This window comes from Panthera uncia, chromosome B1 (assembly GCF_023721935.1).
Source record: "Panthera uncia isolate 11264 chromosome B1, Puncia_PCG_1.0, whole genome shotgun sequence".
NCBI classification, from domain to species: domain Eukaryota; kingdom Metazoa; phylum Chordata; class Mammalia; order Carnivora; family Felidae; genus Panthera; species Panthera uncia.
In genome coordinates, this window is record NC_064811.1 from 170534703 (window position 1) to 170557435 (window position 22733).

The 22733-nt window shown below is 42.9% G+C and overlaps 1 protein-coding gene across 1 annotated transcript in view; it reads left to right on the forward strand.

Annotated features, from left to right (window-relative positions):
- The window catches only part of FUT10 (fucosyltransferase 10), a 77854-nt gene extending 56129 nt beyond the window's left edge, over positions 1-21725 (forward strand). The window contains exons 4-5 of the mRNA XM_049631633.1: positions 10055-10890; positions 20997-21725. Of these exons, the coding sequence (XP_049487590.1) occupies positions 10055-10890; positions 20997-21221 (1061 nt within the window). The 3' untranslated portion in view covers positions 21222-21725. The remainder of the gene's footprint in view (positions 1-10054; positions 10891-20996) is intronic.
- Positions 21726-22733: the final 1008 nt, after the last annotated feature.

Below are 22733 nucleotides of genomic sequence, written 5' to 3' on the forward strand. Positions count from 1 at the left end.
TTCACTTCCGACGGGTAAAAGGTTCCATAGTAAAATTTTTCGCAGCAAGAAAGTCTTCATCTTTTTCTTACGTTAAATGTCAAGAAACACGGTTGAAGGGGAAAAACAAACACCCAAACACAGTGGAGAGGATTTGTAGTTTGTGATAAAACTTCTGTTCTCCGTAGCTACCTGGGTCATCAGCATTCTGTGTATTTGTGTTCGCAGCTCAGAGAGGCATTTACAACACAGTACCTGCACCAGGACTGGGCTTCCCAGGGTCAAGCAGTTTGATGGTTCCTTTCGTAAGGAGGAGCCTCATTTTCTGATCATTTTCTGATTTTATGTTTTCCCTCCTTAAATAGAAGGCTTGTGTTTTTTCTCCTTCCCCATTCTCACCAGATGGACTAAGAGGGACATAAACACAAAGGGGGACATAAAACCCTGGGATGGTGATAACAAGGGGATAAGAATTGTGAAGAAATAGTGTTTTTAGGAAAATCAAGGAGTAAGCGAGTAAGAAAAAATCTGCAACAGAAGTTGGAATAATAAATTGCAGTCAGATGGAGGTCTCAAGGTTTTTTTAAATTTTAATGCTTATTTGTTTGTGAAAGAGAGAGAGAGACAGAGCATGAGCAGGCGAGGGGCGGAGAGAGAGAGGGAGACACGGACTCTGAAGCAGGCTCCAGGCTCTGAGCTGTCAGCACAGGGCCCGACGCGGGGCTTGAACTCACCGACCATGAGATCGTGACCTGAGCCAAAGTCGGACGCCCTACCGACTGAGCCACCCAGGTGCCTTGGAAGTCTCAGGGTTTTGAAATGGACTTCTGTAGTAATCGTCCTCTGATAGGTGTTCTAGGTGTTTCAAACAATGGGATTTATTATGGGAATTGGTTAGTTACAAAGGCTTGGAAGGGTTGGTGGAACAAAAGAACGTAAGGGAAGTTACGCGGAACAAGTAATGGGAAACAGCTACCATCCGTGGGCTGGAGAAGCATGGCAGGGAGACTGGTTGACCCAGAATGCAGGACAGCTGGCCTCCAAGGTTCCGCTGTTGGAGGTGAGCAGGAACCTGTGCGCTGGCACTGAAAGGTCATTGCCACTGCCGCTGGGGCTGTCACCACAGTCTTCGTGGCTGGTGTCTCCACTGCAGCCGATAACGATCACAATCCCAGGTGCTGCTGCTCTCTCTGCTAGGGGAGAAGCCTGTAGAAGAGGCTCCTTCTTGCCCTTCCACTTCCTAGCCTCCCTACAGCGCTCCCATTGGCAGGACCTAAATGCAGGCCGGTCGGCAGGGGGTCCTGAGAAATGAAGTCTGCAGGGTCTCTCCCTTCAGTGCGGAGCACAACACACAAAGATAGGAATGGAGCTGAGAAGCCAGCAAGCCGATGACTAACACGACCTCCTGTTAGAAAAAAGAGCTCCGGGCCCTCTGTGCCCTCCGTGAACCCACTTGCAGCCGAGAGTGCTGTAATCTTGGGCAAAACCCATGGTAATACTAAGCCCAGTATTTGAATTCTCGAAGGAATGTGTGTTCTGTTGGGGGACATTGGTATGTCTGGAAGAAAGTAGTCTCCAGGAGAGAGAAGGTCTCTACTTTAGATTCTCTCCTTTCGTGATGGATTTATATAAAGCATTGACTCCTGGATCCATTTTGGTGGAAATTGTCTACAAAATAAAAGGGCAAAATCTTCCATGTGCGTGTTCTGTTCTCCATAGGAATTTGTAATCGGTATATTTCAAGTCACTCTGGGGAAAAAAAAAAAAAAAACGCACATAAAAAGCAACTTTATCTGGTCACATATAGCGTCTGCCTGGCATGAGAAAGCCGGAGGATTGAGCGGATCTCTCGGCCGCATGCTCGGGCTGGCAACCCTTCTGTACGGGCTGGAGCTGTGTGTTGGCGTTAAGATTTCAAATGCCCGTGACTCGGAGTTCTCTGTAGGTTTATGCTTGGCTCATTGGAGTCAGTGTGCCGTGTACCAAAGATTACGATTCACCCAATTCTGTGCACCTGAGATGTACTTTAAAAGGAAAAAAGCCGGGGTGCCTCGGTGGCTCAGTCAGTTAAGTGTCCACCTCTTGATTTCAGTTCAGGTCATGGTTTCACAGTTCATGAGATCGAGCCCCGAGTTGGGCTGTGCGCTGACGGCACAGAGCTTGCTTGGGATTCTCTCTCCCTCTCCCTGCCTCCCCTCCTCAAGTAAATAAACAAATAAATAAATAAATAAAAGGGAAAAGGCAAAGGAAGGGTTATACTCAAAGGTAGAGCACCTAGCTTACTCTAAGAGGTTCAAACCAACCTTGGTGGTGATGTAATGGAGACAAGACACGAAAAGGGACTGGGCTTTAGGGGAAGATAGTTAGTTTAGTCAGGGCATGGTCATTGGTGATTTTCTCTGGGCTATCCAAGTGGATATTTCTAGCATGCTATTAGATAATCTGGTTGGAGCTCAGGGGAGCAGTCTGGATAGAGTATAAACGTAGGATCTATCAGTAAGTAGGTTTAGTTGAAACCTGAGTAGGGTTGGGAAACGGACATGTTGGCATATTTTAGACTAAATCATTGAAGAGGATTCATTATGGGAGAATGTGCTAGAAGGAAATAGTCATCCCCCCGTTCCTCCTCCTGCCCAACCATATTGGATGTCATTGTCCAGAGGTTTAAAATCTGAATTTGTGTCCTTGGTTTAAGTAATCACACACAGTACATCAGGCCACTGTTATACCAGAGCATGAATTCTAACCTGGAAGCAACTGTGCTTGGGGACGATGATTGACAACTTAAATCTGGACAATGGAGCTTTTGGACTCGGCCCAGAGGGGTCAACTCTGGCTTTCTCCAGCTGTGCCCCTTCATACAGGACGAGGAGTCCATAGGCTAAGGTCACGTTCTCACCTGTGGCCATAGAGCCCGTGCCTCCCCCTTAGAGGTCACACTCCAAGTACCAGGATCCCAGAATTCCCTGCCCCAATGGCCAAAGTGGAGCTCACTTCCAGAGCCCTCAGTGGCCACTCTCTGTTGCAGGTATGCACCCCTGGGCTTCAAGATTGGTGAAGGGGTGACTACAAAGGTGTGGAATGTAAAAGAAAAGTTTTACACTGGATACTTGTTAAGCTAGATTTTATCCGAACTGCTCTAGTAGAGGAGAAAGACTTCAGTATAGAACTGAGCTCACTTCTGGGGCGCCTGGGTGGCTCAGTCCATTAAGTGTCCGACTGTGACTCAGGTCATGATCTCGTGGTTCATAAGTTTGCAGCCTGCGTTGGACTCTGTGTCATCAGCTCAGGGCCTGGAGCCTGCTTCAGATTCTGTGTCTCCCTCTCTCTCTGCCCCTCCTCTGCTCATGCTCTGTCTCTCTCTGTCTCAAAAACATTAAAAAACATTAAAAAAAAAAAGAACTGAGCTCAACTCTGAATACAACAAAGACTGTTGGGGATGTCTAGCCAACAAGCAGGGTGAGGCAATCAGTGTATGGAAGGTTACTAAGAGGACAGCAGGGGTAGGAAGATGTTTGCTAAACTGGCTTCAGGATTCATGTTGGAGGCAGGTCAAGGACTTAGACATCAGTTGTGGGGGATGAGGGACTTGGTTAAATATCAAGGGTGAGGAGGGGATTATCACCAAACCAACACGGCAGGACTCTTTGCCGAATCTGGGCTCTGGAGGCCGAGGGCAGGGCAGCCGGCCAAGGTTGTGACATAGTGAGAAGAGGGCTCAGAAGAGCCTGATTAAATTTGGTCAGAGAGGGAGCTTTTGTCAGGACAGAGCTTGGACTTACAGGTTCAGGTGTCCATGTCTGTGTCACAGGGTCCCTCATGGTGTGGCTCAGAGCCAGGGGCAGAAGGAAAAGGGGCCAGGCACCCTGGCGTTCCGGCTTGGAACCCTGAGGAATCTGAGAGGTCTCGGTTTGAACCTGACTGCCCAGCCACCGGTTCTTTTGCAAGAGTCTAAAAGGCTGATGCCTGAAGGGATGGGGCAGAGATTGTCTGATGGGGACTCTCAGCTGAGCAACTCAGGAGCTTCAGGAGGCACCTGGACAGTGGGGGTGGGGAGGGACAAGGCCCAGGACAGGCCACGAGGGAGCCCCTCCCCCCCACCAAAGAGGAAGGGAAAATGGCGTCTAGCCTGGGGTGGTGCTGACTGAGTGGAAGGGAAGGCCTGAGGGGTTAGGTGAGGCTGTCTGCGAGCCAGGGAGAACCTTTCCCTTCTCTTTTCACCCTGTGCCAGGCCCCAGTGAGAATCACGACCTATGGTAGAAAACGGTGTCGATTTTGAATATACGTTCTCCACATTTGGTGTGAACTGTGACTTTGCACATTAAAAAATATATATATCCATGAATGGGGGCTCCTGGATGGCTCAGTCGGTTGAGCGTCCGACTTTGGCTCAGGTCACGATCTGATGGCTCATGGGTTCGTGCCCCACATCGGGCTCTGTGCTGACAGCTCTGAGTCTGGAGCCTGCTTCGGATTCTGTGTCTCCCTCTCTCTGCCCCTCCTCCACTCAACTCTCTTTCTGTCTCTTCCTCAAAAATAAACATTACAATTTCTTTTTAAATCTTAAAAGAAAATCCAGGAATGTATATATGTTAAGGTGGAAGGATCAAAGATCCAACACTCAGAATGATTTACAGGTGCTGAACGTTTAGGCATATGGTACTCCGGACCCCGTTTTTACTCTTGCCTCAGGCTCTGCACCGCCAGGAAGGGGCTGCAAAGTTGCTGACTGGCCTAGAGCACAGGCCCAGTTAGGGGGCGTGAGAAGTTTCCAGGCCCAGGGGCAGATGGACAGATGCCTGATTGAACATGTGCGATTGAGAGAGGGCTACACGACATAGAATCGATAAGGGGCAGGTAGGACTCATGAAGAGAGGTGGTGGAGAAGAGGGGGAGAAGATGGGTCTAGAAGCTAGTACGGGAGTGCTTGGAGTCCAGTGGCCTGCCCACACACCCCGACTGGGCTGGAACCAGGCCATCTGCAGAGGTGCATGTATGGCACCCCTCCTGCCTTTAGTTAGAATTTAGCCTGGGGTGATCGGGGTCTTTCCCAGGTGCCAGCACCATTCTTTCACATTAAAAAAAATTTTTTTTTTACTGTTTATTTATTTTTGAGAGAGAGACAGAGCATGAACACGGGCGGAGGGTGGGGGTAGCACAGAGAGAGAGGAAGACACAGAATCCGAAGCAGGCTCCAGGCTCTGAGCTGTCAGCACAGAGCCCGACGTGGGGCTGGAACCCACGAGCCATGAGATCGTGACCTGAGCCCAAGTTAGATGCTCAACCGACTGAGCCACCCAGGTGCCCTGCTTTCACATTTGGAGTTAGCCCTCAGAACCTTAGAGAAAATACATGACCTGATGGGGTTGTGTGGGTAAGTCAAGAAAGTTCACGTGAAACGGCTTTAAAAATAGCAACAAACTACGAAAATTCTGGGTGGTAATATGTGGCCTAAATTGTTTTTCCCCAAGAGCTTTCCTATATTGAGGTATTCTTTGTGGGGCACACAGTTTTATGTTAGAGTTGTCTTTAAAAGCAGGGATTACTAGGGTGTCTGGGTGGCTCAGTCGGTTAAATGTCCCACTTTGGCTCAGGTCATGATCTCACGGTTGGTGAATTCGAGCCCTGCTTCAGGTTCTGTGCTGACAGCTCGGAGCCTGGAGCCTGCTTCGAATTCTATGTCTCCCTCCCTCTCTCTCTGCCCCTCCCCTCCACACACTCTGTCTCTCTCTCTCTCTCAAAAATGAATAAATGTAAAAAAACTTTAAAAGAAAATAAAATCAGGCGATTACTTCTGAAGGACATTTTGAGGGGGCACTTTTCTTTTCCTAAATAAGGTATATGTTCTCCCCGAGCAAGCTGGGTTTAAGCCGGGTAATGTTTTGGTGGGGGTACCTGGGAGCACCACGAGCAAATCGTTCAAAAGAATCAAGCGTTGTAGTGGGGCCACTGATCTTTCCGGTCCTTTAGCATTAGCCAGTCGGAAAATTCTGCTCCCCACTAGAGGTTTCAGCTCCAGATAAATGATTCAAACTTCGTTAGTAGAGTGCGGCTGATAATACGTGTTGCCTTCTGTTTTCACCAGTCTGGGTAGGAATAACAAAAAAAGAGTTTGTGTGCTTGCAGAAGGGAAGGAGCACATAAACATATCGTAAAGTATAGTCGGTCTTCTGCTTGTCTGCCACTCCAAATTCAGCCTCCGCAGTTAGCAATCTGGCACCATTTGCCAGCATTAATTTGATTCCATTTGTATTCCAAGTTGCAATTCCCTTTACAGTGCACTTTAGTGCTTAAGATCTATTTGTCAGCTGTTATTTAAAGGAGCGAATAAATTTTTCAGTATGCAGTAAACGCAGAATAACCCAGAGAAATGAAAGTTTGAATCCGAAGTTGTTAAACGGGAGAGCCAGTGAAGAGGACTGTGTAAAACTAGTGAGCTAATGGCATGCAAGTTAGTCACGTTTTTATGGATTTGCCGTAGTTGAATTGCCTTTGATTTCTTTAAACGTTCCAACTCTTGGGGCGCCTGGGTGGCTCAGTTGGTTGAGCATCTGACTCTTGATTTCTGCTCAGGTCACTATCTCACAGTTCGTGGGTTTAAGCCCTGAGTAGGGCTCTGTGTTGACAGTGGATCCTGCTTGGGATTCTCTCTCTCTCTCTCTCTCTCTCTCTCTCTCTCTGTCTCTCTCTCTCTTTCTCTCTCTCTCTGCCCCTCTCCTGTTCACACACTCTGTCTCTCTCTCTCTCAAAATAAATAAACTTAAAAAAATAAGGTATGTTCCAACTCTTGTTATAGTGGGTATTGCCCTAGAGTTGGAGAGAAGTAAGGAACTCAGTTGTTTCCTGAGCCACCTATAGAAATTGTTCAGTATCATCATTCATATTCTATAAATTTTTTTATGTTTATTTCTGAGACAGAGACTGAGCATGAGTGGGGGTGGGGCAGAGGGAGAGGGAGACAGAACCAGAAGCAGGCTCCAGGCTCTGAGCTGTCAACACACAGCCCGACGCAGGGCTTGAACTCACAAACTGTGAGATCGTGACCTGAGCCGAAGTTGGATGCTCAACCGAGTGAGCCACCCAGGCGCCCCATCATTCATATTCTAGACCATGATATCCTCAGTGAAATATGGTGGACCCTTGAACAATGCAGGTGTTAGGGGCACCACACCCCACACAGTTGAAAAATCTGCGTCTAACTTTGGAACCCCCAAAACTTAACTACTACTAATAGCCTGCTGTTCACTGGAAGCCTGACGGATAATATGAACAGTTAACACATATTTTGTATATTATACGTATCATATACTATATTCTTCCAATAAAGTTAGCCAGAAAAAAAGAAAATGGTTATTAAGAAAAACATAAAAGAAAATACATTCACACTATTATACTGTGTTTGTTGAAAACAAATCCACAGGTAAGTGGACCCACAAAGTTCAGGTCTGTGTTGTTCCAGGATCAGCTGTAGTTTAGGGCTTTTATGGTTCTTATTTCAGTCTTCTTGAGTGTTGACCATCTGAAGCTGTAGGTTTAGGGAAGGAGCTCACTGGGCAAAATGCCATCTTTTTTAAAATCTTCCCCAGAGAATTTTAGTGTGGAAGAATCTGATTAAAAGCCTACTTTAATATGATTTTGTGTGTGTCTGTTGTGTATGTGTTTTAGGGAAGTAGCTAGAAAATACTTTTTAAGGTAAAAAAAAATAATGGGAAATGTTTCTGGAAAGTTAGGTCCCTTTAACTTTCCTCTCTGTTAAAAAGGTATTCCCGTACTTTTAAAGATGGCATCACTCCTACAAACTAAACAATTCAGATGGATGTCCTAGAACCTCACACTCTCGTTTTTCAAAAGCCATGTTCTTTTTTAGAGCATGAACATACATGGATGTATCTTGCTTAGATTCCGCAGGCTTGTTTTACTACTAAAGATTGCATATGCACGGAACCCCGTGCTCTTCTCCCCTTCCTTCCTTTATCAGGGTTCCAGTAGAACTTGGCTACCGAGCCGGCAAGCCCTCGTTACAGTGAATGAAGGGTTCATAATTGCTACCAGTCTCAAGTCCCATTCATGTTATGAATACAATCTGAGTGGACCTAGAAACTGGCCACAGAAAGATCTAGCCAGAGCTGGTTTTGGTGCCTGTTACCCTTAACTGATGTGGACGAGCAGAGATGATGCTCAGGCCATCTCCATTCTCTGAAGCACAGGAGGCAGGCGTTGTGTCCTGCTGCTGTCCTGGTCTTTGGATCTTTGCCGTGGCACAGCCAGGGCAAGGCAAATAAAGAGTCACCTGCGTGCCATATAGCAGCAGCCGCCAGCCACTGGTGTCTGACCCACTCACTCAAGACACCTGTGCCTGCCCCACTCCCGAGTTAAGTGTGGACCCACTTCTGTTCTAATCATATGCCACCAATCTTAATCTTGTATCTTGATCACTGTCTCTGACTCCTGTGGATTGGACTCCAGTTCTCTCCCAGTTAAACAGCCTTGATTCCTGTTATGCCTTCAGCGGAAACTTAATGCTCTAACTCAAGTTCCTGGGTTCCTGGTCCTATTGGTGACCAGTTGACCAGCAACCACTTCATGTGCAAATGGCCTTTCTTCTCAAATTCTCTACTCTTTCACATCTTCAAGTTTGTCTGTTAACTTTTGCTGACCACCTAACTCTACGTGTCATTAAATTCCCGGTGTGTATGTAGGTGAGCATTCTTTTTTGTTTTTTAATGTTTATTTATTATTTTTGAGAGACAGAGAGACAGAGCGTGAGCAGGGGAGGGGAGGGGAGGGGCAGAGAGAGAGAGAGAGAGAGAGGAAGACATAGAATCCGAAGCAGGCTCCAGGCTCTGAGCTGTCAGCACAGAGCCTGATGCGGGGCTCAAAACCCACAAACCATGAGATCATGACCTGAGCCGAAGTGGGATGCTTAACTGACTGAGCCACCCAGGCGCCCCAGTCTTACTTGATCTTTAATTGTTTAAAAGCCTTTCGTGATTAAATGACTTCTTGCTGTAGTGTTGGCACCAAAGAGTATATATTTATTTGAGAGAGTGTGTACCAGCATTAAACAATTAATTTTTATGAATTCTACTAGAGAATATGTTTTGTTCCTCTGGAAGCATTTCTTTGGGCTTTTTTTCTTTTTTTCCCCTGCAGATAGATTTTTTTTTTTTTTTCCATTTCCTTACATTTAAAAACTCAAATCAGGGGCCACAAAATCATCAGTGTCAGGAACACTTTAGAAATTCTGTTACATATTGTGGTATTGTCTTAATCCTTTCTCGGTTATAGAAATAACTTCTTCCTGATTGAGTCTGCATCCACGATGTCAGGAAACAACTGCTTACCACATCCATCACTTCTGTCTGCACAGGATCGTGTTTCAAAGGTTTCCCAATTAATCCTGTGGAAGTTAGAATCACTCATAATTATAATCCTGTTATGCCTTCTTTATTTCTTGATGTGCTTGTTAATTAACATCCATCCTGCAGCGGTCTGTAGCATGGTGCTATTATTGGCTGTTTTGTCTTTAAAAGCCTCTTTTCTACCGTTTTGACTAAGATTGATTCACTGCACTTTGTTGAAATCGATCATTTTGGATGAAAAAAAATATCTATACCATATATTCATTCTGGCTACTTTTGCGTGATTTCACTTTTTTTCAGTCCATCAATGCCAAGCTGGTTGCTTACCCCTTTTTGACTTCCTTTCTCTTGCTCTTTTCTTTTTTAAGAACTGTCTATCTCTTTCTTTCTCCCGCCCTCTCTGAGACAACACCTCTGGGGAGAAAAGCCGATTGGCGGAGGCAGCAGAATAAATTCTCATTTCAGAACCAGGCTACACACTAGTCCCATTTCTCTTTTTATAAAATCAGGAAGAAGGTCCCTCTGCTTGGTGATCCTCCCCCTGAACAGTCTCTAGGGTGACAGCGTCGTGACTGACTGCGAGGCACTTTGCAAGTGCTGTAGTGTCCTTCATTATAGCCTCAAACTCCTCTGTATTCTAATCTCACCAGGTAGACTCCAGACGAGCACTAAAATTCTTGCGCACATACTAATGTTTTCTTTTCTTCTTCCAGGCACTGACTTTAACATAGATAGCTTACCTCTGCCTCGGAAGGCCCATCACGACTGGGCCCTTTTTCACGAAGAGTCTCCGAAAAATAATTACAAGCTCTTTCACAAGCCAGTCATCACCTTGTTCAACTACACTGCCACGTTCAGCCGACATTCCCACTTGCCACTGACCACCCAGTACTTGGAGGGCGTAGAAGTCCTGAAGTCACTCAGATACCTGGTCCCTTTGCGGTCCAAGAACATCCTTCGAAGAAGACTTGCTCCACTGGTGTATGTCCAGTCAGACTGTGACCCGCCATCAGACAGGGACAGCTATGTTCGAGAACTGATGACTCACGTTGAGGTGGATTCCTATGGTGAGTGTTTACGAAACAAGGATCTCCCTCCGCAGCTAAAAAATCCAGCTTCCATGGATGCTGATGGCTTTTATAAGATCATTGCACAGTATAAGTTTATCCTTGCCTTCGAGAATGCGGTGTGTGACGACTACATCACTGAGAAGTTCTGGAGACCTCTGAAACTGGGGGTGGTCCCTGTGTATTATGGGTCCCCCAGCATTGCTGACTGGCTCCCAAGTAATAGAAGTGCTATTCTCGTGTCTGAATTTGCTCACCCTAGAGAACTGGCAAGTTACATCAGACAACTGGATCACGACGACAGACTGTATGAGGCCTACATAGAATGGAAGCTGAAGGGTGAGGTCTCGAATCAGCGACTTCTCACAGCACTCAAGGAACGGAAGTGGGGAGTACAAGACGTCCACCAGGACAACTACATCGATGCATTTGAGTGCATGGTGTGCAGCAAGGTGTGGGATAATATCCGGCTTCAGGAGAAGGTGAGAGAATCAAGGTTTGGCGAAGAGGCTCTAGAAGAGCCATCTCGATGGCTTCTGACATTTTGCATCCTTTTTTAAAAAAAATTATTATTATTATTATTATGTTTTAAAGTTTATTTATTTTGAGAGAGAGCAGGAGGGGCAGAGAGAGAGGGAAAGAGAAGAGAATCCCACGCAGGCTCTGTACTGTCAGCACAGAGCCCGACACGGCACTCAAACTCAACAAACCACAAGATGGTGACCTGAGCCAAACCCAAGAGTCGGATGCTTAACAGACTGAGCCACCCAGGCGCTCCGCCATTTTGTATCCTTCTGTAGCGGCCCCTTCGTACTCCTCTTCATTCCCATTAGAGAGACCAGGCTCTGCAGGAAGGTGAATATTTCATTCCTCTCCTTTGAGGACTTCATTCCTCATGAAGTTTACTAGTCCTGTCCTTCTTCCCGAAGGCCTTAAACTCCCCTTTATTGTTTCTTCTGAAGGACACCATGCTGCAGGTGCTGGGCAGTGATAGAAGCAGGCTGCAGGAGAGGGAAGAAAATAATAAAAAATGGGAAACTTCTAAATCTCATCCACATTGTCAGGTCTTTAACTTTTCCATCAGTGCTCTGGTTTCTGTCAGCCTCCTTACACGTTTGCCTCACAGGCTACTGCTTGGAAACTTATTTTCATTTCACATGTGCAATCTAACACCTTTCTCTCTCTCTCTCTCTCTCTCTCTCTCTCTCTCTCTCTCATTCTTGCTCTTTCTCTTTCTGGCACATGCTTATTAATATAGAGAAAATGTTCAAATAATGATGGAATAACCCTTAAAATATTTCTTTTTCTTAAACTATTATAAAGAAATTTCTTAGTAATGTCTTCAAATTTCTTGATGCTCCTGGGAATGGTCTCACTTTATATATAACTAAATTTGTTAGAAGGTAACTTATTGAAAGAAAGAGAAAGATTAGTTTAATTTACCTTTGAAATTAAAAGAGAGTGGTGCCCAGGTGGCTCAGTCAGCCCCTAAAAGTCAGCCAACTTTGGCTCAGGTCATGACCTTGCGATTCATGGTTTCGAGCCCCGTGTTGGGCTCTGTGCTGACAGCTCAGAGCCTGGAGCCTGCTTCGGATTCTGTGTCTCCCTCTCTCTCTCTGCTCCTCCCCTGCTCACACTCTGTCTGTCTGTCTCTCTCTCAAATAAATAAATGTTTAAAAAAATTGAAAAAAAAAAGAAATTAAAGAAGAAATGAGATGGCCCACTTATACTATACTACTTGGCCATCACTCATCAGTCCCTTGTCCTACTCCCATATACACGTAACGTTTCATCTAAGTTCTCTGGACGCAAACAATTTTTGTTAAATACTGAAATGTTTATTTTGGACAGCATATTAATTTCAGGTCAGACATAAACCTGAACAGTTCATTGAATTATTTTTGTGTATTGTATAGATAAGGCTCTCATATGAGAAATGTATGTATTTTTAGACAAATTTTAAAATATTTGAAAGATTATTTTCCTCATTTTAACTAGTATAAAAATTTAAATTGTTTTATCTGGTTTTATATAACAAAGATTTACTCATAAAATCATTTCTTTTAAGCCAAGTGACTTGGTTGCTGCACAAACACTATTACATCATCCTTCTCAGAGAATGCATCCTGACTGGCAACGACTTCCTCTTTGACCTCAGTTACAGGGCCACGTTACAGCAAAAACCAAAATCCGCACACTGCAGAAAACGTGAAAAAGTAGAGACCACATTAATTACCCATGCCATCCTAATTATTTATTCTGAAAGTCTGTTAAAGCAGAAAACAGAACTTCTGAGGGTGGTGATTTGCCCGGGGCTGTCGAACAAGATCCGTGCCAGGCTTGGACATGACACTCACAGAAAACCAAAGAACCCCACAAGCCCTAACTGTGTCCGCACCTCACAGACGCCCTTTTGGAATGATTGCTGGGGACTGGAAGAGAGCGCATGACGACGTTGGTGGATAGCTTTGTAAAAGTTATAGGAGAATGTGTATATTCCTGCATTTCCAAAAAAACAGCTAACTGTGGTATTTCCGAGTGCCTGAAGGTGATGTAATTACATGTCCTTCTCTTTGGAGTCTTTGAAGAAAAGTAGATGGAGTAGGCTGTCCTTTGGCGTGTTCTTATTCCTCCCCGAGAAGTGGTCAGTGAGGATGATTAAAAGGCTTTGCTTGCATTTCAATGGATGCGCTACAGTTCTCAAATGCTAATGTGCTCATTATTGAAAAGCAGAACAAAATGTACCGTGAAAGTAAATTAAAAGGGTATTAAGACCGGTTCTTTACTCTGGCATTTATTCATTTGTTTTACAAGATTTGTTACAGCTTCCATATACCATGCCTTAAAGTAAGCTGCTTATATATGTTTCTTCACTTTTTCTCTTTCAGCCAAGGAAAAGCTAAAAGAAATAATTTTATTTCCTCTGACTCTGATTATTTTTCATCTTGTGGCTGGCAATAATTTAATCATTGTATTTGGATGTAGAAACTACCGTAAGAATATCAAATGTATCTCCCCTTTCTCTACTCTGCTTCTCCCCTGCTCTCCCTCCCCACAGACCTAGTGAGTTATCTATTGCTGTGTGAATAATAATGTCACAGACTTAGTGGCTTAAAAACCACACATATTTATCATCTCACGGTTTCTTGTGGGTTAGCTCATGGCTTAAGCGGGTCCCCCGGAAGCCTGCAATCAAAGTATCAGTCAGGGCCGGGTGTTCACCCGGAGGCTCAACTGGGGACAAGTCTGCTTCTAAACTCACATGCTTGTTGGCAGATTCAGTTCCTACAGGCTGTAGGACTGAGGGCTTCAAGTTGCTCGTTGGCTGGAGGCCGGAGGCTGCCCTTGGCTCTGAGAGGCCACTACATTCCTCGTCCATGCGGGCTTCCCCAGCATGGCTGCTTACTTCCTCAAAGCCAGCAAGGGAGTGAGAGAGTTCAGCAAGATCAGTGCTGCAACCAGCATATATGATCATGTGCACACAATCACATACATTCTCTCACCTTTGCCGTATTTTATTGGTTAGAAAACAAGTGAAGATACCTTGCACGCTCAAGAGGAAAGGAATACAAGGGCATGAATACCAGGAGGCAGAAATCACGGGGGCCATCTGGAGTCTGTCCACCACACCTGTTGAATCTGAGTAGGCTTGTTCTCTATGGTGTTTGCTTTATTTACCCCATGTAGGGGGAAGTCTTTCGGTATTGAATTGACTTTAGTCTGTAAAAGAACATTTACCGATACACCCTCCTGACCTCAAAAAGGCCATAATAGGGGAGACAGCATATAATCGTCAGAGATCTAACTTCACAGGGGATAAGCTTTTAAAAAATTAGCTTTGAGATATAATTGATATACAATAAACTGCACATATTTAAAATGCGTGGTTTGATTAGTTATGACCTATACCTGTGAAACCATCACCCCAATCAAGATGACAAACATTTCTGTCCTCCCCAGGAGTTTCCTCATGTCCCTCTTTAATCCATCCTCTCTCCACCCCCTTTCTCAGGCAGCCACACATCTGCTTTTTGCCACTTCTGACAAAGAAGCTAAGGCACTTTTCTAGAATTTTATGTAAATGGAATCCTGTAATGATTCTCTTTTGTGTCTGGCTTCTTTCTATCCACATGATAATGTTGACATTCATCCACAACACTGCGTATCAACAGTTCCTTTCTCTTCATGTTGAAGTTCGCACATGCCAAAATGGCCTTATCCATTCAGCTGTTGATGGACATTTGAGTTGTTTTCAGTTTCTGGCTATTACAAAATAAAGCTGCCTCGAACATTCACGTACAAGTCTTTGCGTGGACGTATGTTTTCATTTGTCTTCTATAAATACCTAGGCAAGGAATGGCTAGGTCATACGGTAGATGTCTGTTAAACATTTTGAGAAATTACCAGATTGTTTTCCAAAGTTACTCTGCCGTACATCCCCACCAGCATTGCATGGGAGTTGCATTCATTAACAGTCGGTGTGGTCAGTCGTAGTTTTTGCCATTTTGCTGGGTGCATAGTGGTATCTCACTGTGATTTAATTTACATTTCTCAGCAACTAATGATTTTGAGTATTTTTTAAATGGCTTATTTGCCATCAATATCTTTGGCAATACGTCTCTTCAAATCTTTGCTCATTTAAAAAAGATTGAGTTATTCTTGTTATTCTTGAGTGGTGACAGTTCTTCATATATTTTGAACAAATAACAGATGTTTTCTTCCAGTCTTTGGGTTTTTCCATTTTCATAACAGTGTCTTTGAAGGTGTAAAAGGTTTTAATTTTGATAAAGTCCAGCACATCATTTTTTTCTTTTATATTTGTGTGTTTTGTGTCCTATATAAAAATATTTGTGTAACCCAAGGTCACTAAGATGTGTTTCTGTTTTATTCTAGAAATGTTGTGGTTTTAGCTTTTACACTTGGGTCTGTTTTCCACTTAGAGTTAATTTTTGTAATGCAGTGTGGTGTAAGAGTTGAGGTTTGTATATTTGGATGTCCAATAGGATCGGCACCATTACTGGAAAGATTATTTTTTCATGATTGAATTACCTTGTTGTTTTTTTCTAAACTCAATTGGCCATATATATATATATATATATATATATATGGGTTAATTTCTGGACTGATCAATATGTCTGTATTTAAGTACTGTAGCTTCATAATAAGTGTTAAAATGAGATAGTGTCAATCTTCCAACCTTGTTCTTTTTCAAAATTATTTTCACCATTTTAGGTCTTTTGCTTTAATATATAAATTTTAGAGTCAGTTTGCCAATTTATATGAGAATGCTTGATAGCATTTTCATTGTGATTGTGTTGAATGTAAGTATCAATTTTGGGAGAATTGACAACAATATTGAGACATTTAACCCATAAGAATGATATATCTATCCATTTAACTCTTCTTTAATTTCTCTAGACATTATTTTGTAATTTCTTGTGTACAGGTTTTTTTATAACTCTTTACTCAAATTTATCACTAAGTAGTTCACATTTTTTGATACCATAATAAATGATATATATTTTTAAACTATATATTCTGATCATTTGTTGCTGGTATATAGAAAAAAAATTGATTTTGTACGTTGACTTCATAGACTGCAACCGTGTTCATTACTCTGATTAGTTCTGGTATCTTTTTTAAAGATTTCTTAGGATTTTTCTACATAAATGATCATGTCATTTATAAAAGAAGATGATTTTATCCCCATCTCCAATCTATTTGCCTTTTATTTCTTTCCCTTTTCTCCTTTACTGTACTAAGACCTTCATTATAACTTTGAAGAGTACTGTTGGGACCATAGTTCCCCATCATAGAGAGACTTGTTCTTCATCATTGTCTCATCATTGTTTTTCGTCATCGTTTATGATATTAGCTGTAGGATTTTGGTTGATGCCCTTTATCAAATTGAGAAAGTTTCCTTCTGTTCTTACTTGATGAGGATTTTTTAGCATGAGTGGATATAGAATTTGTCAAATGATTTTCTGTCTCCATTGAGACAATCATGGTTTTCCTTCTTTATTTAATGATGAATTACAGTGATAATTTTCAAGGCTAAATGACCTTGCTTTCCTGAGATAAACTTCACTTGGTTATATTATCCTTCTTATTTACTGTTGGATTTGAATTGTTAAAATTTTTGTTAGGAATTTTTGCATCTATGTTCATGAGGTAGACCGGTCCATGTTTTTCTCCCAGTGCCTTGGCTAGTTTTCATATGTGGTAATGCTGCTCTCATGTTCCCTCTGCTCGTGTTTCCTGAGTTTGTGGAGATTTAGTATTATTTTTTCCTTAACTGTTTGTTAAATTTACCAGTAGGCCATCAAAGTTTTTTCCTTGTAGGAAGGTTTTTAAGTATAAATTGAATTGTTTTAATAGATACAAAGCTGTTCCTGTTATTCATCTCCTTTTGAGTGAGCTTTGGTAGATTGTATCTTCTAAGGGATTTTTTTTTTCATATTCTCCAAGTTGTCAAATTGACTAGCATACCATTGTCAGCATTCCTTTATTCTTTCAATATCTGTACTATCTGTATGTCACCTCTGTCATGTCTGATATTAATTTGTGTCTTTTTTTCATGATTAATCTACACAGAGATTTATCCATTTCATTGAGCTATTCAAATAATTAGCTTTTGATTTCATTATTTTTTCTTTTGTTTTATATCTTAATTATTTCTGTTCCTTATTTTAATTTTTCTTTTTAAATTTTATTTATTTATTTAATATAATTTATTGCCATGTTGGCTAACATACACTGTATACAGTGTGCTTTTGGTTTTGAGGGTAGATTCCTGTGGTTCATCGCTTACATACAACACCCAGGGCTCATCCCAACAAGTGCTCTCCTCAATTTACCCTCTCCCACCATCAACCCTCAATTTGTTCTCTGTATTTAAGAGTCTCTTATGGTTTGCCTCCCTCTCTGTTTGTAACTCTTTTTTTCCACTTCCCTTCCCCCATGGTCTTCAGTTAAGTTAATTTTTCTTAAATTGGACTTAATTTGCTCATTTTCAAATTTAAGGTAGAAACTTGGGTCATTGATTTTAAACCTTTATGCTTTCATAATATACGTGTTTAATGCTATAAAATTCCTCTAATCACCACCTGAGCTACCTCCTACAAATTTAGGTTATTATATTAATGTTAATTCAGCTTAAAATATTTTCAGTCTTCTGCCCTGCTACCAGTCTCCCTCCTGAGCATCTGATGGAGGTCCATGGAAAAGAGCTTTTGAGTGGATTTGAACTCTTCCTTTGTGTCTGGGACTCCTAGGTATTCCAAACTGGCATGAAAACCCATACTTCACCTTTAAGAATTTGTTAAAAATGTAACTCGGGGCACTTGGGTGGCTCAGTCAGTTAAGTGTCCAACTCTTGATATTGGCTCAGGTCATGATCTCGCGGATGGTGAGATCGAGCCCTGCATTCCTGTCAGCACAGAGCCTGCTTGGGATTCACTCTCTCCTCTCTCTCTGCCTCTCTCTCTCTCTCTGTCTCTCTCTCTCTCTCAAAATAAATAAGTAAACATTTTTAAAAAATGTTAACTGATTTCTTATTACCTGTTGGTATGACGACCACCGCTTTCTCCGGTGTTCTGTCAAAGGTTAAACAAATCATGTATCCATCTCTCCCTGGAGGGGCTTGTCACTCTGGAATTCGGTTTACCTGGTTCCTGTGTGGTTTTGGTTCCCTGATGGCCTCAAGGAAAGTCGTGAATTTAGATTACCTGACTTTGTCCTTATTGTTAGAATAGGAACCATGTTCTCTTTGGAAGCAAAATATTTGTTACTCATACTTTAGAAACAGCTTGTTTTTCTGCCCAGGACCCCAGCTGGAAAGGCAATTTGAGATGCTGAAACTTAGTCACTTCCAAAATGTCATAACTATTTCATCAGACACACTTCCTTCAGGTCATACTGTGAACTATTTCTACAAGAACACTAGAGTTAAGAGTCCATTTCATAAGATTATTTTCTTTGTGATATCACCTCAGATGGAACTTTATCCTACACTGCTGAAAGGACTTTTGAGTGGGCAGGCACGCAAACAGATATCAGTACTGGCTTTCTCATGTAAACAGTGACGCAGCACCAGGGTTGGGAAGGCCATCCAATGGTATGTGGTCAGTATGGCTACCAGCTGACTGGTTCTAGCATCGCGAACAAGCCATCTGCTGGTTATCTTGGAACATTTCCGGTGCTGGCGATTGCATCATTTTTCAGGGTAGCCCATTTTATCTTTTGTTAGTTTTGACAGTTATATGGTTCTTTCCTTGGAACCCGGACTTGCTTTCTCTAGTCCATTCTTAGTTACCTGCTTCTGGCTCTTTAGTTCAATGGGATGTAGCCTCGCATCTCCACATGTTAGTCAATAAATATGAGCGGTGACCTTTCAAAAGTTTGCATCCTCCTTTCTTGATTCTGTTCTGCTCTTGCTTCAAATATAATCTCTGACCAACCATAATCCCTCACTAAAGTAACCCCAATTTTGAGCCCACCTCTAGTTTTCTGGGGGAAAAAATGTATTGCTATTCAGACTTCCCAGCTTTTAAGTCTTAGCATTTCCTAATGGTTTGCTGTTTGGATTTGTGTTCTGGGTCTCTGTGCTGTGTTGTCTTGGTAAAGAAGTCTTGCCCTAGTTCCAGACCCTTTTAAGCCAAACTGCATGGTCATTTGTCAGTGGTCCTCAAGAGCAGAGAGGTATATCCTTCACTCTCTTCCAAACATGTTAATGCATTCAACTTAGAGTCCCTTCAGATGCTTAAAGGAAGCTTTATATGCATTCTAGGTCATCTTTTTTTGGGGCTACACCCTAGTATCTTCTCCTGTGCTTCCTATGGAAAGTTTAACAAAAAAGGGAATATGTTGATTCAACCACAGGTAGGCACCCAAATTGTTATATTTCCAAATTGGTTTTTCTACTCTGCTTTCTAAATTTGTGTTGGATGAGAATTCTAATTATTACAAACTCAATACATTATAAGCCCTGTTATCTTCGCATTAAAAATTTTTTTGGAAAAAGATACACATGCACATAGCTCAAAGTATTAAATAGTTCTGCAAAGTTAGTTTAAAAAAAAAAAAAAGAGCAGCCTTTAAGTTACCCCTTTTCTCCCTCCCCAGGAGCAATCTCTTACCACCACACTTAGCTAATTATTTTGGTATTTGCCCAATGTTTCTAACTAACATGCCGATACACTAATATTTTGATGTTTAAAAAAAGGGACCCTGAGAGCTCCCCTGCCCAGCATTTGAGGATTTTCCTTTCTTATCTTTTTCTATTGCGTGGACACCTCTATTTCTTGCATGCTTTCTCCCCTTTCCCGAGTTTGCGCTTCTGACTGATCCTACCCTTGGACAGCTTCTCGAGAAGGGTTACGTGAGGATGTCTGAAATGTCTTCATTTCACTCCAACATGGAAGCCATAGTTTCGCTGAGTGTAAACTATCAGTTTTCCTTAGAATGTGGGAGGCATTTTGCATCGCCTTTAAAAAAAAAAAAACAACTTTTACTTTTGCAATGATTTTAAATTGGCGGAAGAGTTACTAAGATGGTACAGAGGTCCTGAACGCCCTTCACCTGGCCTCTCCTGTTGTCAACATTGCACATCATGACATGATAACGTGTCCGCGCTTGAGAAATTAACGTTGGCACACTGCTATTAACTCACCTGCAGACTTTAGTCGTATTTCACCCGTTTTTCCACCAACATCCTTTGTTCCAGGATTAAATCCAAGATACCAGATTGAAATGAGCTCTCGTGTGTCCTTGGTCTTCTCCAAACTGTGACAGTCGTTCAGTTTCCTTATTTTTAATGACTTTGATGCTTTTAAAGAGCACTGGCCAGTATTTTTGTAGACTGTCCCTCCATGGGTTTGTCTGATGTTTTCTCCTGTTAAAACTTGGATTATGGATGTGGGGGAATAATATTGCAGCGGTGAAAGGGCCCTTCTCATCGCACCTTGTCAGGGGGGTGCATGACATCAACCTGACCTATTACTAGTGATGTTAACTTTGATCACTTGGTTTAAGGCGATACCTGCTAGTTTTCCTCCGTGAGCTTACTGTTTTTCCCTTTCCATTAAGCAGGTTGCTAAGTCCAGGTCATGCTCGAAGGGAGGGGGATTGATCTTCACCTCCTCGAGAGAGGAATATCACACAATTTGCGGGCATGAGTTAAAACCACCACAATAATGAATAAATATTTCAGGGGAGATATTTTGAGGCTACACAAGTATTCTTTTTCTTCCCTAAAGGTTTACGCACTAATGTTAACATTCAATGGTTAGTCTCACCATCGCTTTTTAACCTCCAGTGTCCTTGTCAAGAAATCTACAACCATCCTAACTCCTGATCCTCAGAATTAGACTTTTCCAGTCACGGAGGTGGCAGAATCTCTCCCTTCTTTTCTGTGTTCTGAGATTTCATAAAAATATTTGCCAAGAGACTATTTGTTTCACTGGGGAGTGACGATATTTGCTTTCAAAGGAAAAGTACGTGTCGGGTGCTGTTGTTGTGAGGCAGGAACATGGGACTTGTTTTTCCTTATCATCTATTTTGAATTCTTTTTTCCTTTCTCCCAATGCAGGGCTTACCACCCAAAAGATGGAAGGCAGAAGTTACCCACCTGAGCTGCCCGGAGCCCACAGTGTTTGCTTTCTCACCTCTGGCTCCACGTTGGAGCTCTTTGAGGGAGATGTGGATACCAAGCTTTGAACAGTCCAAGAAAGAAGCCCAGGCACTAAGGTGGCTGGTTGATAGGAATAAAAATTTTTCAGCTCAAGAGTTTTGGGCCCTTGTGTTCAAGGACTAATTTCTACCAGTATCACAGTGATATAGACTACGGGCTTCTCTTGAGCTTTATTTTCTAGGTTGCCTTAACACTCGAATACAGTCGCTACTTTGTTGACTGTCCTTCAGGATAAGGATTAATTGCTGTAGTTCTCATAATGAGCCCTCTCAGCTAATGGATATGAATTACCCTTAGGGGTCACCTCTGTATTTTTTATACTAAAAAAGTGAATATGTCGTATGGACACTGGTCACCTTCAGTTTCCACGCCTGGACGGATGTACCTGCTGCCTTTTGTGGACGTCCAGCTAATGCGGAGTGAGTGCTTTCCTCGCCGCAAGCGAGGCGGAGGGTGGAGCTGTGGATTCTTGACGCTCACCTCACTGTCTGCGGTTTATTAGTATTTGGCAAGCCCGGTGTCCTGATGCTAAGCATGAACATGAAATGCATTAGAACTTGGCAATGAGAGATTCCATCTGTTGGTTTCCAGGGATGTAAGTGAGTAATAAAAGCTGTGTGAATTTTATCGGCTGTTTAGTCTTCAAGTCAGAAGAACATACGCATGCCTGCCTTCTCCTTACTCTCACTACCTCTCTTTTCTTCTTTCCACCTTGCCCTGCGTCCTTCCCCGCTCGCCTCCCTAACTGGAATGTCTTAGGAAGACCTGCCTTCTCCTCGTGTATGTTGAACGGTGAGATGTTCTCAATTGTCTCTCACTCTGCAGAGCGGAAGAATAATCATATGATCCAGGCGGTACACCCTGTTCATTTCCATCAGCATGAGAGTAGATGTCCCCAGGAACCCCAGTTGTGTTGAAGGTGATCTGTTTTTTCTTAGGATGATGCAATAGTGGGCAGCCCCACTGGTTTGTAAATGTCCCTTGTCATTTCTGATCCCGTCACAGAGAAGGTTCAGCTCTCCTGGTGGGATCATCCACTAGAGCTCCATGAAAGACCGGGAGAAAACACTGGCTCACATTTTCTTCCCGTGTGATGGTGGGGAGGCTTTTAGAGGATACTATAGCCCATTGCCACCCAACGTGTCATGGCTTTGGTGCTCTTTATTGTGGAAAGGCCCAAGCCACAGAGGACAGTAGGAGTCCCTGACGTTCATGTCCCCAGTGTGGCACACGGGCAAAACTTAGGGTGGCTCCCGTGGTACCAGCTCCCCCTTTATCCCAAGCCAGTGCCTTTACATGCCAGCCATGAACAGGCTCTTCCATAGGTAGTGCTCTAAGTGAGGCCTGAACCAATACATTCTAAGAAAGGTCACATTGTTATTTGGGAGAAGGTGTCTATGACTGGGTCCCTCTCCATCCCAGCACGGCCATTAGCTGAATATGATTTGGTACAAATCTCTTCCCTCCTTGGGCCTTAGTTTTTGTCCCTAAAAAGAAGTGATTGGGCTGGTCACTGAAGTTCTTTTCTGTGTCACGTTCTTTGTTTATCAAAATGAAGGCGTTTAGATTTGAAGATGTTTTCACTAAGGCAGTAACAAACCATTTAGAGCCTCTGCATGGTTTTAAAGGGAAGAG